This window comes from Mobula hypostoma, chromosome 6 (genome assembly GCF_963921235.1).
Source record: "Mobula hypostoma chromosome 6, sMobHyp1.1, whole genome shotgun sequence".
Lineage (NCBI taxonomy): Eukaryota > Metazoa > Chordata > Chondrichthyes > Myliobatiformes > Myliobatidae > Mobula > Mobula hypostoma.
Window position 1 is genome coordinate 64,280,178 of NC_086102.1, and position 18,563 is coordinate 64,298,740.

General features: G+C 37.4%; 1 protein-coding gene across 3 annotated transcripts in view; it reads left to right on the forward strand.

The window, feature by feature from the left end:
- The window catches only part of LOC134348068 (interleukin-1 receptor accessory protein-like 1), a 1,445,875-nt gene extending 1,429,722 nt beyond the window's left edge, over positions 1–16,153 (forward strand). For all 3 annotated transcript variants that reach the window (XM_063050887.1, XM_063050888.1, XM_063050889.1), the window contains one exon: positions 9,383–16,153. In XM_063050887.1, the coding sequence (XP_062906957.1) occupies positions 9,383–10,104 (722 nt within the window). In that variant the 3' untranslated portion in view covers positions 10,105–16,153. The remainder of the gene's footprint in view (positions 1–9,382) is intronic.
- The last annotated feature ends 2,410 nt before the right edge of the window (positions 16,154–18,563 follow it).

The following is an 18,563-nucleotide window of genomic DNA, read 5'->3' on the forward strand; positions in this document are numbered from 1 at the left end:
TTGTTGATCCATTGGTTAATACAGCTTACATGCCGTTGTCAAGCAAATATTGAGTTGATGAATTTCCATTGGGCATTGAATTTTAGAGGATATTCCACATTACGCCTCCTTGATTTCCACCCCCCCCCCGCACCCCCCCCCCCACTAATAGAATCAAAAGCTTCAGCAAGTGAAAAGATGGTCATGTGTAATGGCTGGTGCTGCTCCCTGCATTTTCCTGGAGTTGTCTCACTGTGCCTCTGAATGGATAGAGCCCACACTGTGATTCATAGACCTTGTTTTTGTTGCTCAGATGAGTCTCTAAAACTTGCTATCTTGCTCAGTACCTTATGATGACTTTGAGGAATATTGTACTTTTATTCCATACACTGGCTAGAAGTAACCTGCACATGTTTCCTGGGTGCAAAATTACTGGATTTTCAGTGTAGATGCAATTTACAATAAGGAGTTGATTTTAAGGGGGGGGGGGGGGATTTGAATAATTGTCCTAAGAAAGTTTTGTTATTAAAATTAAAAAGGATTTTTTGTTTAACCGCAGGGTAGTTGCAAAAGAGTACATCAATTTATTGGTTCAATGTATTATTTTAATAGAAGGATTAGCATATTTAAAAATAGAAAAGTTAACAACTCTTTTAAATCTGGAAGGAATTTCATACACTTTTATCTTTCAAATATTCCTATCCCTCACCACAATTTCAAAGTCTTTATTTTATGGATTATTATTTTCACCTAAGGTACAGCAATTTATCTTTAATTGTTTGCATTCAAATCACATCCACAGCTAACAAAAAAACGGTCTGTTCTGCATGTTGGCTAACAAAAGTCAAGTTGCAGAAATGGGTTTTAAGCCATTACACTTTGATAAGGGGGCACCACTTAGCATCATTTACTAAGGATAAATTTGTGTCCCACGCTGAAATACTTTATGAAGTCAGAATCAGACCAAGTTTTTTCATTATCATTCAAGGTGTTTTTTGGGACTGTAAGGCGATGCCAGTGATGGCAAGTTTGGATTGTTTCCACATCCAGATAAGCTCATACAAGGCTGAAGCCATGAATCCAATGGACAGAATTTTCAATCTGCTCCACTTACTGAAGAAATTTCCTGATTCTCAGTTGCATTGAAAACTCCAGAAGCTGATGTGCAATAACAGAGGTTAATTGAAATTCTGCCATTTGGGGTCTATATGAGACTCATGCTCCTATCCAATGAAGTAGACTTCCAGGAGTGCAGACTGACTGATTCCACCCCTTAAAATAATAGACATGGAGAATGGTCAAAGGAAGTTAAATATCATTTAGGCAGTAAAATCTCCTCCTATCTCTCCCCCAATTTCAGCATAGAGTTGTTACTGAAAATGGAATCATCTTGTTTTAACCACTATTTTGGTGATAACCGTTACTATAGGTCCAATCTACCTTTGGTTGCTCAAGGTACAGTTTTGTGACTGATTGCCACCATATAGGTTGGGTTCTGAAGGTAGTACTCTGGAAGAGAAAAAAAGATTAAAAGATGTGGACTGAACTTGTCGTCCTGACTGAGAATCCAAACAGCAGGCACTGATTAAGCAAAATTGTTGCAAGATTATGGAAGTTTAGAGATAAGGCTGCAGTCGAGAATTGTAGCTGTGCCAATTGCTGCAGCTGGAATGAAGGCAGGGGAGATCAAAACAGAAAGATCTACTTGTGTGATGTAAGTGAAATGTGGTGAAATAAGAGCTTTTTGTTGTGATGTCACAACGTTTACAACAGAGAACTTGGAAGTTAATGTAAATGGCAAAAGCATGGTGCAGATGGCACAGGCCGACAGTGCATCCCAGCAATTAGCAGGGATGGCTGAGGACTAAACCACAGAATTGCATTTGGATTAACAGATGCTAAAGGACTGGAGTAGTGAGGAATGAGATTAGTAGAGATGGCACAGATCTGAACCACAGAGGAACATGAGGATTATAGGAAGTGATCCAGCTGGACGAAGGAAATGAGATGCGCTGAGATGGCAGAGACCTAAACAACAGAGGAGCCTGTGGATTGTTTGTCATGGCACACAACTGAGAATGAGGAGCTTTGGGAGATTTCTGAAGGAAAAAATGCACTTAAGGAGCTGTAATAAAAACATATTGGCAGAAGAATGGGTAGAGTAGTTGCTTACTTTCCCAGGATTCTCCTCCCCTTCCCGTGGGCAAGATCCTCAGCCCATCCATTTTCAGCTGCTTCACCAATAGCCATTCTCCTATCATTATGTCAGAAGTAGGAGTTGTATTATGTTGAACTCCATTCACCAGTCCTCAGAAAATATCTGAGAATGAGCACCTGCACACAGGAAATCCCAGTCGGCATTCAGGCAATGGTCTGATAATTGGCAACAAACCTTTGTGCCACATAACTGCCAGACAATCGCCATGTCTAACAAAAGAGAGGAGAATCTCTTTGGTATTCTAACACCATATTGTCCTTAATTTAAATGGAGGCTTTTAAGAGTACTGTGGCTACAAGAGCAGGACAAGGGTTGGATATCCTGCAGATAATGACTCTCCAAAGTTATTTCACAAATATGCATATGAATCAGGACCATCGCTCTGGATGTGTTGTGCACCAACAGTCAAGGCACTTGATAGCAGCCGGGATAAGGCAGACTATTGTTGAACACCACGTGTACCTCAGCATTTCATTCTTCATCACCGGTGTAGTGTGCCTACAGCTTACTCAACACATTGCACTATAGTTACTTGCCACAAGACTACCTCTGATACCTATGACCTTTCCAACCAAGAGCAGTAGGCATGAGGGAACATCATCACCAGAAGTTTCCAAATCACACACCACCTCGGCTTGGAAATAGGTTGTTATTCTTTCATTATTTTTGGAACCATTTTCTAGAATTTGTTTTCCCACAACAGTATAGTATCCTCACCAGAAGTGTTACAGCTTTGTGAAGAATTGCTTCATTACCATGCTTCCACTGATTCACAAGCCTCAAAGAATTTGCCAGCTGGGTGTAGAATCACATTCCTCAGTAGCAGCAGCTAAGTATCACCTGAGAGTGCTCATGAGTCACTGAAAAAATTCCCCTAGATGTCAGGCGTTTACCTCAATAAAATGGTCTCCCATTTAAGACAGCGATGAGAGAGAACTTCTCTCAGCAGTTCAGAGAATATGGGCACAAAGTTAGGAAGGAGAATTGAGTTTGAGATGAACTCTTGGATTGAACTGGAATTGAAAGTTATGACTACATGTCAGAAAAGTAGGTATGAGGCCAATTAGATCATCTAGAATCTCAATAAGCCCAGCCAAAGACGAACATTGCACCATTCTCTATTGAACCAAGGACTCATTGCTGAAGACTTCGATTGTAGTAAATTACTTTTACCATTTTAGGCCTATAATTTTGGTAGATTGAAGGCAGAATAATTAGATCTCTTCAACTCAAAACAAGCTGTCACAAAGAGGAGTTGATCCCTGCAATGTCTTTATTCATCCCTGCTATTTTCTCCAAGCACCCACACCTGTGATTTGCTTAGATTTAGCTCCTCAAAGGGATGGATAAGAGCTGCATTCCTCTACATCCTTAATAGTTGTACAGATCCACAGAATCATTTTCTTGATTAATTTAAAACATGGCAAAATAATTTTCAGTAGACTAATTTGAGGGGGAGAAATCACATTTAAACCTTTTCAAATTCCTTATGTTTGCAAAGTGAGTATTTTTGAAAATTGAATTAATATACATCAGTTCTCAAAGCCTGTTTACAAAAGGCTGGAGAAGAGTAGAGATGAAGGATAAAATAGAGAGATTCTGTCCAGCCTGGCATTCTTCACAACCGCTGTTGCTGAATTTCCCTGATGTGGATTGCTGCTTGCTGTTTTGACTAATCAAGGTGTGGATACAAACACATTTGAAAATGTCAGCTACTCACTTAGGTACATAGATTTCAAAGGAAATGAATGTGCCAAGGAGAATGCAACTGATGGATGGATAGCCAAAGGTGTCATGTGCTTAACACAATAGATTAATTTATCTCCTGAAGCACTGTTGTCATAATGGTGAAGTAACTTGGTGATTTTTAAAGAAAATAATCTTAAATTTGATTTACTCATTTTGAAATCTTTTGGAAAATTAATCAGCTATCTCCAATAACTGAGAAGAAGCATGACAAAATAATTTTGCTTTACAAAAATCCAAATTCTGAACATATTTGATATTGGTATTTATTTCTAATTTACTTTATGTATGAGTAATTCTTACCAGTTCACTTTTAACACTTAATTGTGTTAGTCTTTTATCTATGTACAAATTTCTATTTTATTTCTATAACATGTATGCTGTTAAACCGTGATGTGAAGGAAGAGAAGGTTTTGTATTTATTTTGCAGCGTTTCCACTCAAATGACATTCATTTTTTTTTAGTGCTAGTACTGTAGCTAATTTGGCCATTGCTATAACCACAAACAGCAATGCAATAATGAATAGTTAATCTGTTTCCATGATACTGAGTGTGGGAGCGATAGTCACCTCAACACCAAGGGCTAAATTCTGGGCTACTTCAAAATTTATCCCTAGTCATGTGCCTTAATATACATTAAATTTTGATTGAATAAGATCTTGTGTAGCATCTTGTGACATTGTGTTAAAAGCACAATACAGATATAAGTTGTTGATGAACAGTGTTGTGGCTTGTTTTGTGTCTACCTTTTAGAGCACAAGGGGCTTTGGTTTAAGGTCTCACCTGAGATATAGGCTAGTGTTCCTCAGTATAGGGCAGTTGTGTTAGGCTGGATTGTATTTTAAATCACTGGAGTGGGACTCAAACTCTCGGTCTTCTTGAACAGAGGTGAGAGTGCTAGACTGACATGTGGGAGCTGAGCGCTCCCTAAAGCCATATAGCACAGGTGTTCTTCACCATTTTAACTGCTGCTGGTTGGACAGCTAGTGACATTCAAAAGCTGTGCACTTGTGATAATGTCCAGAGCCTAAATATAACCATAGCCTAGCACCGAACATCAGGCCAGTTGGCGGGGGCGGGGGGCAGCGGGAAAATGAAAGGAAGGCAGAATTAATATAGTTTGTAAAGGTTACTTTGGAGTCCAAGTGAAACAGAGGTTCTCCCAATCCATCAGCCATCATACCAGCCAGTCTTCAGCTACTTTGACTGGGACTTTTCCAGTGGCTACTCATCTGGGGCTTCCCGTTGCATTCATATGATTCTGGTCAGGCTGTCACAGATCATTGATTCTGGTACTGATTGCAGTCCAACCTACTATATTTACACAGAAGCCCAAGAATTAACACAGTTCATACCTCATGTTAGGTGGCTCAATAATGGCTGGATAGCCCCACACTTAAAACCATAAGACAGAGCAGAATTAGGCCAGTCAGCCCATCGGACTGCTCCGCCATTTCATCATGGCTAAACCTTTTTCCTCTCAACACTATTCGCCTGCCTTCTCCATAACCTTGCATGCCCTGATTAATCAAGAACCTATTAACCACTGATTTAAGTACAACCAATGACCTAGCCTCCACAGCCACCTATGGCATCGCATTCCACAGATTCACCACCCTCTGGCTATAGAAATTCTTCCTCATCACTGTTTTAAATGGTCCTTGCTCACTTCTGAGGTTGTGCCCTCTGGTCCTAGACTCCCCCACTATAGGAAACATTCTTTCCACAACCACCCTTTCTAGGCCTTTCAACATTCAATAGGCTTCAATGAGATTCACCCTCATTCTTCTATATTCCAGCAAGTACAACCCCAAAGACATCAAGAATTCTTCATATAATAATCATTTCATTCCCAGAATCATTCTTGTGAACTTGCTCTGAACCCTCTCCAATGTCAGCATTTCTTAGATAAGGGGCCCAAAACTGCTCACAATACTCCAAGTGAGATCTCACCAGTGCCTTATAAAGCCTCAACGTTACATCCCTGCAAACTTAATGCTAACATTGCATTTGCCAGTAACTCACTGACTCAACCTGACTTTGTCAAGGCCTTCTGAAAATCCAAGTACACAACATCAACCAATTCTCCTTTATCTATCCTGCTTGTTATTTCCTCAAAGAATTCCAACAGATTTGTCAGGCAAAACTCTTTCTTAAGGAAACCATGCTGACTTTGGCCTTTTTATATCATGTGCCTTCAAGTACCCTCAACTTTAACAATTGACTCCCAACAACTTTCCAGCCACTGAAGTCAGGTTTGCTGGCCTATTACTTCATTTCTTCTGCTTCCCTCCATTCTTCAAGAATGGAGTACCATTTGCAATTTTCCAGTCCTCCGAAACCATGCTAAAATCTAGTGATACTTGAAAGATCATTACTACTGACTCCATAATCTCTTCAGTTACCACTTTTAAAACCTTGGAGTGTAGTCTATCTGGTCCAGGTGATGTATCGACCTTCAGATCATTCAGCTTCTCAATCATCTTTCCTCTAGCAATAGTAACTGCACTCATTTCTGCCCCCTGACTCTCTTGAACTTACAGCAAAATATTTATTCACCTTGTCTGCCATTTCTTTGTCCCTATTGCTGCCTCTCCAGCATCATTTTCCAGCATTCCAATATCTACTCTCACCTCTCTTTTACTCTGTATATATCTGATAAAACTTTTGGTATCCTCTTTTATATTATTGGCTAGCTTACCTTCATATTTTATCTTTTCCTTCAAAATGGGGTTTTTTAGTTGCTTTCTGTTAGTTTTTAAAACCTTCCCAATTCTCTAACTTTCAACTAATTATTGCTCTATTATATACCCTCTCTTTTCCTTTTATGGTGTCTTTGACTTCCCTTGTCAGCCAAGGTTGTGTCATCCTGTCTTTAGAGTACCTCTTCTTTAAGATGTACCTATCCTGTGCCTTTCGAATTGCTCCCAGAAATACCAGCCATTGCTGTTTTGCCATCATCGCTGCTAGTGTCCACTTTCAAACAAGTTTTTCTATCTCTTATTTCTTGCCTTTATAATTCCCTTCACTTCACTGTTATACAGTTCCATCTGACTTTCGCTTCTCCCTCCCAAATTCCAGGTGGATTCATTGTGATCACTGGCTCCTAAGGGTTCCTTTACTTTAAGCTCCCTAATCAAATCTGGTTCATTACAAACCAGCCAATCCAGAATAGTCTTTCCCCTAGTGAGCTCAACTACAAGCTGCTCTAAAAAGCCATCTTGTAGGCATTCTTCAAATTCTCTCTCTGGGGATCCAGCACCAAGCCTGCATATTGAAATCTCCCGTGACTATCATAACATTGTCCTTTTGACATGCCTTTTCTATCTCCTGTTGTAATTTGCACCGTACATCCTGGCTACTGTTCAGAGGCCTATATATAACTCCCATCTGGTTCTTTTTACCCTTGCAGTTTCTAAACTCTACCCACAAGAATTCTACACCTTTGAATCTGATGTCACCTCTTTCTAAGGATTTGATTTCATTTTCTACCAACAGAGCCACCCCACCCCCTCTATCTACCTACCTGTCCTTTTGATACAATGTATATTCTTGAATGTTAAGCTTCCAACTATGTCTTATTTCAACCACGACTCAGTGATACCTACGTCGTTCCTGCCAATTTCTAACTATGCTATAAGATCATCTACCTTATTACGTATATTGCATGCATTCAAATATAAGATCTTCAGTCCTATATTCATCATCCTTTTCGATTTTGGCCACATGTTACACTGCATCTCATCCCACTGACTGCAATTTTGCCCTGTCATCTGCCTGTCCTTCCTGACAGTCTCACTACACACTGCATCTGCTTGTATGCCAACTACCCCATCCTCAGCTCTATCACTCTGGTTCTCATACCCCTGCCAAGTTACCCCCTCCCCAACAGCTCTAGCAAACCTGAAGGCAAGGATATTGGTCCCCCTCAGGTTCAAGTGTAACCCATCCCTTTTGTACAGATCATACCTTCCCCAGAGGAGATCCCAATGATCCATAAATCTGAAGACCTTCCCTGCACCAACTCCTCAGCCACACATTCATCTGCTAAATCATCCTGTTCTTACCTTCACTGGTTCCTGACACAGGAAACAATCCAGAGATTACTACCCTGGAGGTCCTAGTTTTCAGCTTTCTACCTAACTCCCTAAATTTTCTCTTCAGGACCTCCTCCTTTTTCCTACCTATGTCATCGGTGTCAATATGTACCAAAACTTCTGGCTGCTCACCATCCTCTCCCTTTAGAATGCTGTGGACCTGATCCGAGATGTCCCTGACCCTAGCACCTGGGAGGCAACATACCATCCGGGTGTCTCTTTCACATCCACAGAATCTCAAGTCTACTCCTCTAACTATGGAATGCCCTATTACTACTGAATTCCTCTTCTCCCCTCTTCTCTTCTGAACCACAAAGCCAGAGACCTGGTCATTGCAGCTTCTTCTCTGATTGGCTGTCCACCTCAACAGTATCCAAGGCACTATACATTATTGAGGAGAATGGCCACAGGGGTACTCTGTACTGGCTACCTGTTCCCTTTCGCTTTCTCCTGACTGCCACCCAGGAACCTGCCTCCAGCAACATCGGGATGACTACCTCCCTATAGCTCCTATCTATCATCTTCTCATTTTCCCCACTTGCTTCTACCAGCACGACCCTCGCCTGTTGCTTGGTTCAATCACCTCCCTTTGTTTACCAATATTTTCTTGTGATATTTTTGTCAAATAAACTTGATGAGGTACAGTACTGTAGTAGATGTTATGAGGTTAGATTTCTAATTCCACCAATAGACAGAAAGATGATTGGGTTGATTTGTTCACTTGGTGTTCACTCTCCATTGTAAAATCAGGGATTGTGTTCAAAAGCTGACTAAATGTTCCCGTCAGCTTTCTACCTGAGTTTGAAAGTTAAACTCAATGGTCCTTTGTATGTATTCCTATCCAAAATGAACTTTGAAATGACCCTCAATCTATGGTACAACTTGTCATGTTAAGATATTTTAGCCCGTAAAATAGTCATTGCTAAGTGCATTTCGATGATTGCTCAGTGAACTGAGAGCTGCTGAGCAACAGGCATGAGAAGTAGTTAGACAACAAAAACCATGAAATATGGTGAACATTGTACTTGATTCTCAAACTGCTCTTTTCTTAAGATATCTCCATTACATCCCTGTGAATTAAAACCAGCAGGGATGAAGAAAATTTCCTCTGGCCAGTATTGTGTGGCAGTTATAAAATCAATCTTATTGAACATTGTCAATTTTACGATGATCTGAAATCTTCCCTCATTTCATTGTGATATAAGTAGTAATTGGTGGATATCATGCTTAAATCCAAATAGGATCATTGGTGTAGTATCATGCATGTCATCACAATGTTTAGCCTTTAAGTGAGCAAGAATTGCTACCGCTTGTAAACGGAGATATCCTACTTTACTTTCAGCATATGTTGAAGATGTGGCACGATGCATTGATCAGAGCAAGAGACTAATTATCGTACTGACCCCAAACTATGTCATAAGGAGAGGATGGAGTATATTTGAACTGGAAAACAGACTACGCAACATGTTGGTCACAGGTGAAATTAAAGTGATACTTATTGAATGCAGTGAACTTCGAGGAATTATAAACTATCAGGAGATTGAGGCTCTCAAAGACACAATCAAGCTCCTTACGGTTATCAAATGGAACGGACCCAAGTGCAACAAACTGGATTCCAAGTTCTGGAAGCGTTTACAGTACGAGATGCCCTTCAAGAGGATAGAGCCGATCTCTAATGAGCAGGTCTTGGATGCTAGCGAGCAGGGCCCATTCGGGGAACTGCAGACAGTGTCTGCCATCTCCATGGCAGCGGCGACCTCCACTGCTCTGGCCACTGCCCATCCGGACCTGCGTTCCACCTTCCACAACACCTACCACACGCAGATGCGACACAAGCATTACTATCGGAGCTATGAATACGATGTACCTCCTACCAGTGGCATCATGCCCTTTACCTCATTAGGTAATCAACACACATACTGCAACATCCCCATGACACTTATTAATGGCCAGAGGCCCCACAATAAAATCAACAAGGAGCAAACTCCAGATGAGGTTCACACAAACAGTGCTGTATTACCACTGCTGCCAAGGGAGACCAGTGTGTCCAGTGTCATTTGGTAACAGCTATTGGGTAGTTTGTTCTCCATCAGGTTACACAGTCTGGTGCCTGGGACCATGGCCTTGACTGCTGCTGTTATACAAAAAGAAATATGAAAACACAGGGTCTTGTAGATAAATAATTTGTTTGTAACATCAGAGTCTTCCTGTTCTATTCTTGCCTCTCACTATTACATTTATGATTGTTTTCTATGTTCTACGTTACTAGAACTGATACTGGAATTTTTCAGGGGACTGGCAACGGTATCCATGTCACATGAAAAAAAACTATAGACATGCTTTTTTCATTAATGTAGATGGAAATGGCTTGATTTTGACATTTTACTGGGATGCTTTTGCAAGGTTGTGTGATCAAATGTGTGAGATTTTCCCCAGTTTTCACTCCAGATAAAGAATAATTATATAAAGCCACAGTCAGTTTCCTGAAATGTGATTTGTTGTTGAGGATGTGTGCATTACTACATTACATATTAAGTCATAGGCATTATATATCAAAGACACTGAACCCTAAAGTGTATATGGTAGGTGACGTTTTCACTTCAGTATCATAACAGGTCAGTCTGAAGTACACCTTTAATTGCAGATATTCACGGAAAGAAATTACTGATGAAAAATTATTAAGTAGAAGCTTAAGAGATGAAGTAGATATAGTCCTAGCGTAAACCATTGAAAGTCACAAGATAATCATATTTTTCTTAATAATAAATTCCTATTATACTTTCAGATATCGATCATGACTAGTGTTTAAAAAAGAATCTGCTGACAAAATGAGCTCATAATAATGACTAACAAAGAAGACACAATACAACTATTTAGGTGGAAAATTATGCTCTTGTACAACAGTAAATTAGTCTTCCAAGCATTTGAAAATATCGTGCAAATCTATGTTGCACTACTCACAGGAAAATGCACTTGATGAAAGTTTTTTTTTAATTTTCACATCAGTGCACAATTCCCAAAAAATGAGAAAAAAAGTACAGTTAAATCTTTTTTTTTGCTTAAATGGTTTGCTTAAATGTGGTTAGGGCCATTTCTACCTCCACAATAATAAATGGTATTTCAGAAGAAAACAGGTTGTTTTTTTGTGTCTTTGCCGCAGCTGTTACCATTAGTTTTCAGATAGCCATATTACACTGAGCATTAGAGAAATATCATTCTTTTTATTGTGTTTCTACACTGCAAAATGTTTCGTCATTAGTTTTTTTCATTTGCTTGTAGGTCACTATAGTAATATTGTTTAGTGCCTCGATTCACTCTTGACATCGTTTTGTTAAATAGTCTACAAACATGTTCAGTGTTTCAAAATTAAAATTATTTTTTGCCAGATGTCATTGTCAACTTCATTCATTCCCCACAGATGCATTTCTGTCCATGCTATGGAGGTACAGATGCAGAGGTGGAATGCTTTAATTTGTTTCATGGAACTTGTTGTTTCTTTTAAACAATATGTTTGTCACCACAGCATTTGTTTATTGTGTCTAAACAGCCTAAGTACCAAAAAGCATGGTAATGTCAGCTAATGGCATGCTCCCTTTATAATCACATAGTAGTCTATGTTTTTTCAAAATCCCAGCATGCATTCCCTTGATATAGACAATCAGTAGCTCTTTAATAATCTCTCTAGTGCCACCAAATTATTAATTTGAATTGGGGTAGACAGTAACGATACTTGCAACAAATACAGTTTTTATTTCAGCAAAGAAATGTGAAAATGTATAAGGTACAATCCAAAAGGCTCCACAGTGCAAGAGAAAAAATAGTTTGATTTATTTATAATGTCAACTTGAGGTAGTAACATTTGTTTCACATAACTAGCTTGCCACAATTACTTATGTATTTGAGAAGTAAAGACATACAGATAGCAGTTTCCCACTACATTTCTTGTTTCATTTCCCCTCTTTATTTCTATTTTCTTCTATTATTATCTCTTCATGCATACAGGCTCTGAAGATTAAAGGAATGCCTTTCCTCTAACATTGATCATTTCTGTTTTGAGAGCAGCAGAAGAGAAGAGGGCAGATTCAGTGTGCCAAACAAGAAACAATAAGACTCATTGCACATTGATTGTTAGATAATAGGTGACAACATCATGGGGGAGGGGTGGAGATTGGTGTACATTCCTGCAGAATAGGTTAAATTATTCAATTGGAGGGTAGCTCATCTGAGTGAGTTGTAAAGGGATTCGTTCTTGGAGATTGACAAGTAAGTAAAGTAGGAATAACTTTAGGATACCTCTAGAGAGAAGAAAGGTCACGTACAGACTAGATACATACTCACAGGTCGTGGAAAATCATCCCAGGATGATTTTAACAGGTAACAGGAAAAATGGAATTATGATTATCTCAGGTTTATGGTTCACTAGAGATCCAAGCTGAATCCAAAAAGTACAGAGAAACACTTGAGAAGGAAACAAAGACTGCAAAGAGATCATACAAGTACTTAGTTCATAAAAACAAAATGTGCATCAGGCTGATTAGGAATCTGAAAGAATTTTTTTGAAAACAGGAGTGCCAAATACTGTAAGTCTTCAGTTAAATAGTGGATGCTGCCAAAGTACTAATGATTGAGGAAGTACAGAATTTGTTTGGACTAAAAATCAAAAGCAGGTTATGCTCAAGATTCATTTATAGTCAAATAGAAAGCATCCTATTTTTATAATGGAAGTTTCAGGATTTTTCTGCCAATTATATTCCTGTCCTCTTGAGATATAGGAATTGTACCAGATAATCGAATGACTGTATGCTACATATTGTCCAAGAAATGTGTCATGAAAAAAAAACAGCCAATACAGGCTAGTTAGACTGACAGTGAAAGTGGAGAGCATTTTAAATATTAATCAGGGCCAAATTGGCACTTGGACAAGCACGGGGAAGTGAGTGAAAGCAAGCAGCAGTTTGTGTTCTTTCAAATGTATGAGAGTGATCTAAACTTGTGTACACAAAGCATAATATAAAAGTTTGCCAGAAGCTCAGAAATGCAATGATAAATGTGGAATGTCATAAGCTTCAGGAAGATGTCGAAAGACTAGTGAAAGGAGCAGCTAAAGTTAAATGCAATCAAGTAGGAAGTGATTAGTTATGGCAGGGACAATGCAGATGCATTCTGAATGGTACAAATTTTAAATGGGCACAGGATTGGAGTTTGTCTTCAAAGTTGTCTGGACAAATGCTAAAGAAGTTTTTCTGAAGCTTGACTTCATGAATGGAAGCATAGTATGAAAACAAGGAAATAAAGTTAAGCTCTTATAAACAATTATTTAGGACATATCTGTGGTGTGAGGCCTCACAAGTTGAGAAGGTTGTCAAGGAGACAGAAAGATGGGATAGAAAAGCATTCACAAGGAGTGACTTGGAAATACTAGAATAAAAATTCATAATGCTAATCATATTCATCCTGATCGGCTGACCATTTCTGGTTTTATTTCAGATTTTCAGCACTCTCAATAATTTGCTTTTGCATAAGAGAGCAGGGGGACACTTGATTTAATTCAATATCTTGAAGAGCTTTAATAGAGTAAATATGGAGAAAGTATGTCCTATGGGAGTAAAGGCAATGGCTTTGGAAGACAGATTGTAAGTAATTGGCAAGAACAAGAGCTGACACAAAGTTATACTATTACATGATTAGTTGTTGGGGATTGGATTACAGTCACAAAGGCAAATGTGACAATAACTTTCAAAAAAGAACAAGATAAATTTGTGCAGGCAGGTGAGGTGATGGCACAGACATTGTTGAATTTGAGATGTTTTTTTGAGTGGAATACAGTAAAGTACATTCAGCACTAGAACATCAATGTGATAAATTGATCAAATTTTGTAATAAGTTTTGTACCATTAGTTGTGTTGTTTTTATTTTCATTTTTACCATTTTAAATTGTTTGTAACAGTAGCATCCTTATCATATTAGCAAAATCTTGGTACCTATAACTTAAGTATGTGTTCATGAATCATTAAAATAAATCAGAAGTGGAAAAAATATATTGTATCAGGTATGCCACATGGATTAAATATCATGATTTGATGATTTAATAGTACTGATTTTTTCCAAATTATAATAAAGATAATGCTGTAAAATCAAGTGTATAGATGACATTGTTTCAAATAAGCATTCAGGGTTTTTCAACCTGAATTAAAAATTGAGTGAAGGCCCACAAAATAGATCAGTCTTGTTGTGCTTGTTTGTGTCAGTGGAACATAACGTTTGCATCACATTGATGCGTGAAATGCATTATAGCTCTGGTTTTAGGATGTTGATCAAGAATGATTGAAATTTGCAAGTGGTACAAACCAATCCAATAAGGCTGTTTGATTCATTTATTATGTTGGCATTTTGGCATGAACTGTAAAACAATTACAGTGGGTTCATAGACAATCTTTTAATCGTACAAGTTTAGGAAACCCACAAAGTCTACTAAATTGCCTTTAGTTCTTCTTTGATATAATGGTAAGATCCAATAAGATGACCGATGTTTTATCAGCATTTTAAAAATATTCACTATTCACAACATATCTCACTCTTTAAAAAAAGGTGTCAAAATCAGTAATGACTGCAATGACGGAATAAGATACAACATCATTGTTGGGGATTATTGAAAAATATGCATGAATATACGGTTTGTACACCTGAATTTTTGGTAGATACTTCTAGATTATTTCAACACTTTACATCTGGATTCAAATATTATTTTAATTGTAAACTGTTCTTTAGTTGCCCAGGCTGTATAGACATTAACCAGCAGGTGCTAGAGTTTTAAAATATTACAATAGAGTTTTGCATCTGACTGGTCAAGTTTGCAGCTGTAATCAATCTTATTCTGAAATACAAACAAATTTACAAAATTGTTATGATTTATTTTCTTTCTTTTTTCAGTCAATTATGTCAACAAAGATTAGAGATAGATATTTAACTCAAAAAGTGGAATTATTATCCAAGATCTGAAATTTTTGGCATTTAATCAAATTCACAAGTACCTGTCTCTTGGTTTAAGATCTTACGCTTCCATGACACAATCTTTACCCCGGATCATCCATCTCTGTCTTTTTTCATGGATATACCCAATTTTAGCACCGCCTGATGGCATTCCAAAGTAGTCATGCTCCTACCTAAAAGTTGGTACTCAGTTTCTTCTCCTTCTTCTTTTATAAATTGCCTAGTTAATACATAATATAAAGTTGAGTAATAGAAAGAAAAAATGGCTTCTAAAGTCATGACACTTAAGGTGTAGGGTGAACACATTATTTACTCTTAAGTTTGAGTAAATATTTCTGTAACGTTAATACCCCTTCCCTCTAGGTAAAAATACTCAGCACATAGGCTGCAAATGTTGCACCTTTTTGCTTTCCTGTCTCACTTTTTTTACAATCAAGGAACATGATTCACTTACATGAATACTGCATAGTTAGCAATAGAGTTGTGGATTTTGTAATGTTGATTGTACTTGCCTTAACTTTGCAAAAAAAAAGACATTGAAAAGAAAAGCATAGGCAAGTTTGGTACAGGATATTTTTCATAATTCAAGGAAAAATAAAGCCACAGCATTTTCACAAGACTCCTTGCAAACATGACGTGAGCACATATTGCCCTTGGTTTGTTAAAGCACAAGGTGTACTTTGTCTAGAGTTGAATACCTTTGGTGTAATTTTTGCTTTAGTTAAAAAACAAAATGTTGAATGTGGAAAAAAAAACTTTATTACTTGCATATGAATATTTTTGTATCTGAAGGAGGTTAAGCTACCTGCTTTATCACATGTATCTTTCAGAGAAAATAAACAGGGTATGTGTTCAATTTGTAAATGTTTTCTTCTAGGGTCACTCTTAACTGGAAATTGCAAGATAATGATAAATCAATTTTTGTGAACTCAATGAACAATAAAATAGTATAGATAAATTATAGCTGATTATTCACAACTTTTATTTCTAATAGTAATGAATGGTTAACTGTTATTTAAGGTTACAGATTATTCTGAAATGATCAATGCTGTGTTCTATATTTCTGCAGTTACAAATAAAACTTCCCAGCTTTGTTTCCATGCATCATTATTAAAATAAAACAGCTCCACTACAATCAAAATAAATGTTTTTTTTCTCATTTTCATCCCTCACCTTACTAAAGTTCTTCAAACATGACAATCCTCACAACACTGTGAATTACGCTTTTGACATGTTTAAGGTGCTGACCATCATGAAAGTGACAAGACAAGAAGTAATGTGTAAAATTTTAATGCATACAATTATAAATTGACAAGAATTGGACAGGTATTCCATGAAAATTTCATCAATCTTTCTCACTTGATTTGAATACATCAAAAAGAACCGGTCTGTCACAGAACTCATTGACATCCATCACTTATTTTGCTGGCGTGCAGAAGCCCGGTTCCGCTGCTGTGACCGGTGCTCTTGCACTTGAATGAGAACTAATTGAGTAGGGGAATGATTGTTGCCCTGAATGGTATGAAGCTAACTTTGACTGAAAGTGATAAGCTCACAGGTAAGACAGATGAAATTTTTATTTATAAATTACTTTTCAGAAATCTTGTGAAGTGAAAAGCAAAATTCTGGTTTCTTTTTGGATGCAATTGGAATCATTCTTGAATGCAATATTTCTGGCCAATTGTGTATTGCAAGTGTAAATGCTGGATCAAATGCACTCCCCTAGATATTGCCTACACTGCCATAATTAAAAATCACAAACTATGGAGCCAATCATTTAAAATTCTAAGAATTCCTTCATTCAGTCTGTAGGGAATCTTTGAAAATCTCTTTACCCAAGGGTGATGAAGGCCAGATCATTAAATATAGTTAAGGTGGAGAAGATAAATATTCCAAAGATTAGGAACCAACATAGAAGAGGTAGCTCCTTCCGAATGTTAGATGAATCTCAGCATTCATTACTATTTTCAAATTTGATAGAAAGAGTGCTTTCAGCTTTATTTACTTCATTTATATAAAGTGAATTCATGCACATTTTTTTATCTTTATTCCAGCCTGACATTCCAGGATGGATATACTGATTCTCTTTATTGATGAGATATGCCTTTTGTATACTGTACTTAGCAGAGAGCCAGTCACCGAATACTAGGCATTATACTCCTTGAGTAAGGAGAATCTATGGCAATCTGCAGTGCTAAACACCTCCCTGTTCAATGTACTTTCCTTTGAGTACTCAAACCAGGAAGTTCAATACCACAGCATATTTATTGAAAAGGTACAGAGGAAAACAAAACATTTTCTCAATTAAATTCCCAATCAGAACTTGCTGAAATAATCACATTTTAAAGTCATATTTGTGGAAGAATTGTTGAAACAGAAGGAACAGATACTTGAAAACAGGGCTAAACCTATAAATTCTCCTCCTAAGTCACACCTCATCATACTTCGGTTCGGCATCATCACTGAGTCTAAATCATGGAACTCTCTACCCAGCAGGGCTGTGGGAGTACTTTCAGCAGAAACAAAGATAGCATTTGAATTTTTAAAATAAATCGAAGAATAAAAATGAAAGAATAAATTCATTAAAAAAATAGTGGAAAAAAATCATTTGATTACGTAAATGGAAAATCATTCACAAAATTAGGGCCAATAAGAGGCAATACTCTCACACTTCAAAATGCAGACCATTTTAGGGTTCTTTTTTTACAGTGAAAATACTTAATATCTAATTTTGATTACGTTAGTGGAAAAAGCTGCAAAAATACCAAATCCTGTAAAGGAGTAAAATCGTATGAATTTCTGGGATTTTCTGAATAACTAAAAATAAGCCAATTGTCAAAAGAACTATTGTTAATCTTACAGTATAATGTCAAAAGATTTACAATCGTGAATTCTGGCCCATGAATGTGTGTGATACCTTGAACCTTCAAAAGCATTTAGGCATAGACATTGCCTCTCTTTGATCTGTCAGCATAATGGTGCCAAATGCCTGCAGGTAAGTTGTAATCAAGGTTCATTCAGACCTCTGAATATATCAGCCTGGATCTGACACAAGCCTTCCCAATACAGTCATTGCCCACTCTCATGTTATGGACCTCATCTGATTCAGATCCAGAGGCTTCAGTTTCCCTAGAGATGTAAAATGTCCTACGATAAACAGGTGCCTTAGAAGACTTAATGAAAATAAACATAAAATCAGAAAACAGTTAATAGTTTTTTGGATAAAACAAAATTGAAGAAGCAATGCAAATCTAATAATAGTCAGAGTGGTGTCATTAATTATTTAAGAGATCTAATTTGCTTATCTGTAGTTCCATTTTCCACAATTCTCACCCATTCCCCCTAAATAAATATTCACATACATCAGAATCAGAATCAGATTTAATATCACTGGCATATATCATGATACTTGTGGTTGTTACATTGCAATAACAAAACTAAATTACAGTAAGAAGTGTATATATAAAGTGAAATTAAGTAAGTAGTGCAAAAAGAGAGAAAAAATAAAGGTCATGTTAATGGGTTCAATGTCA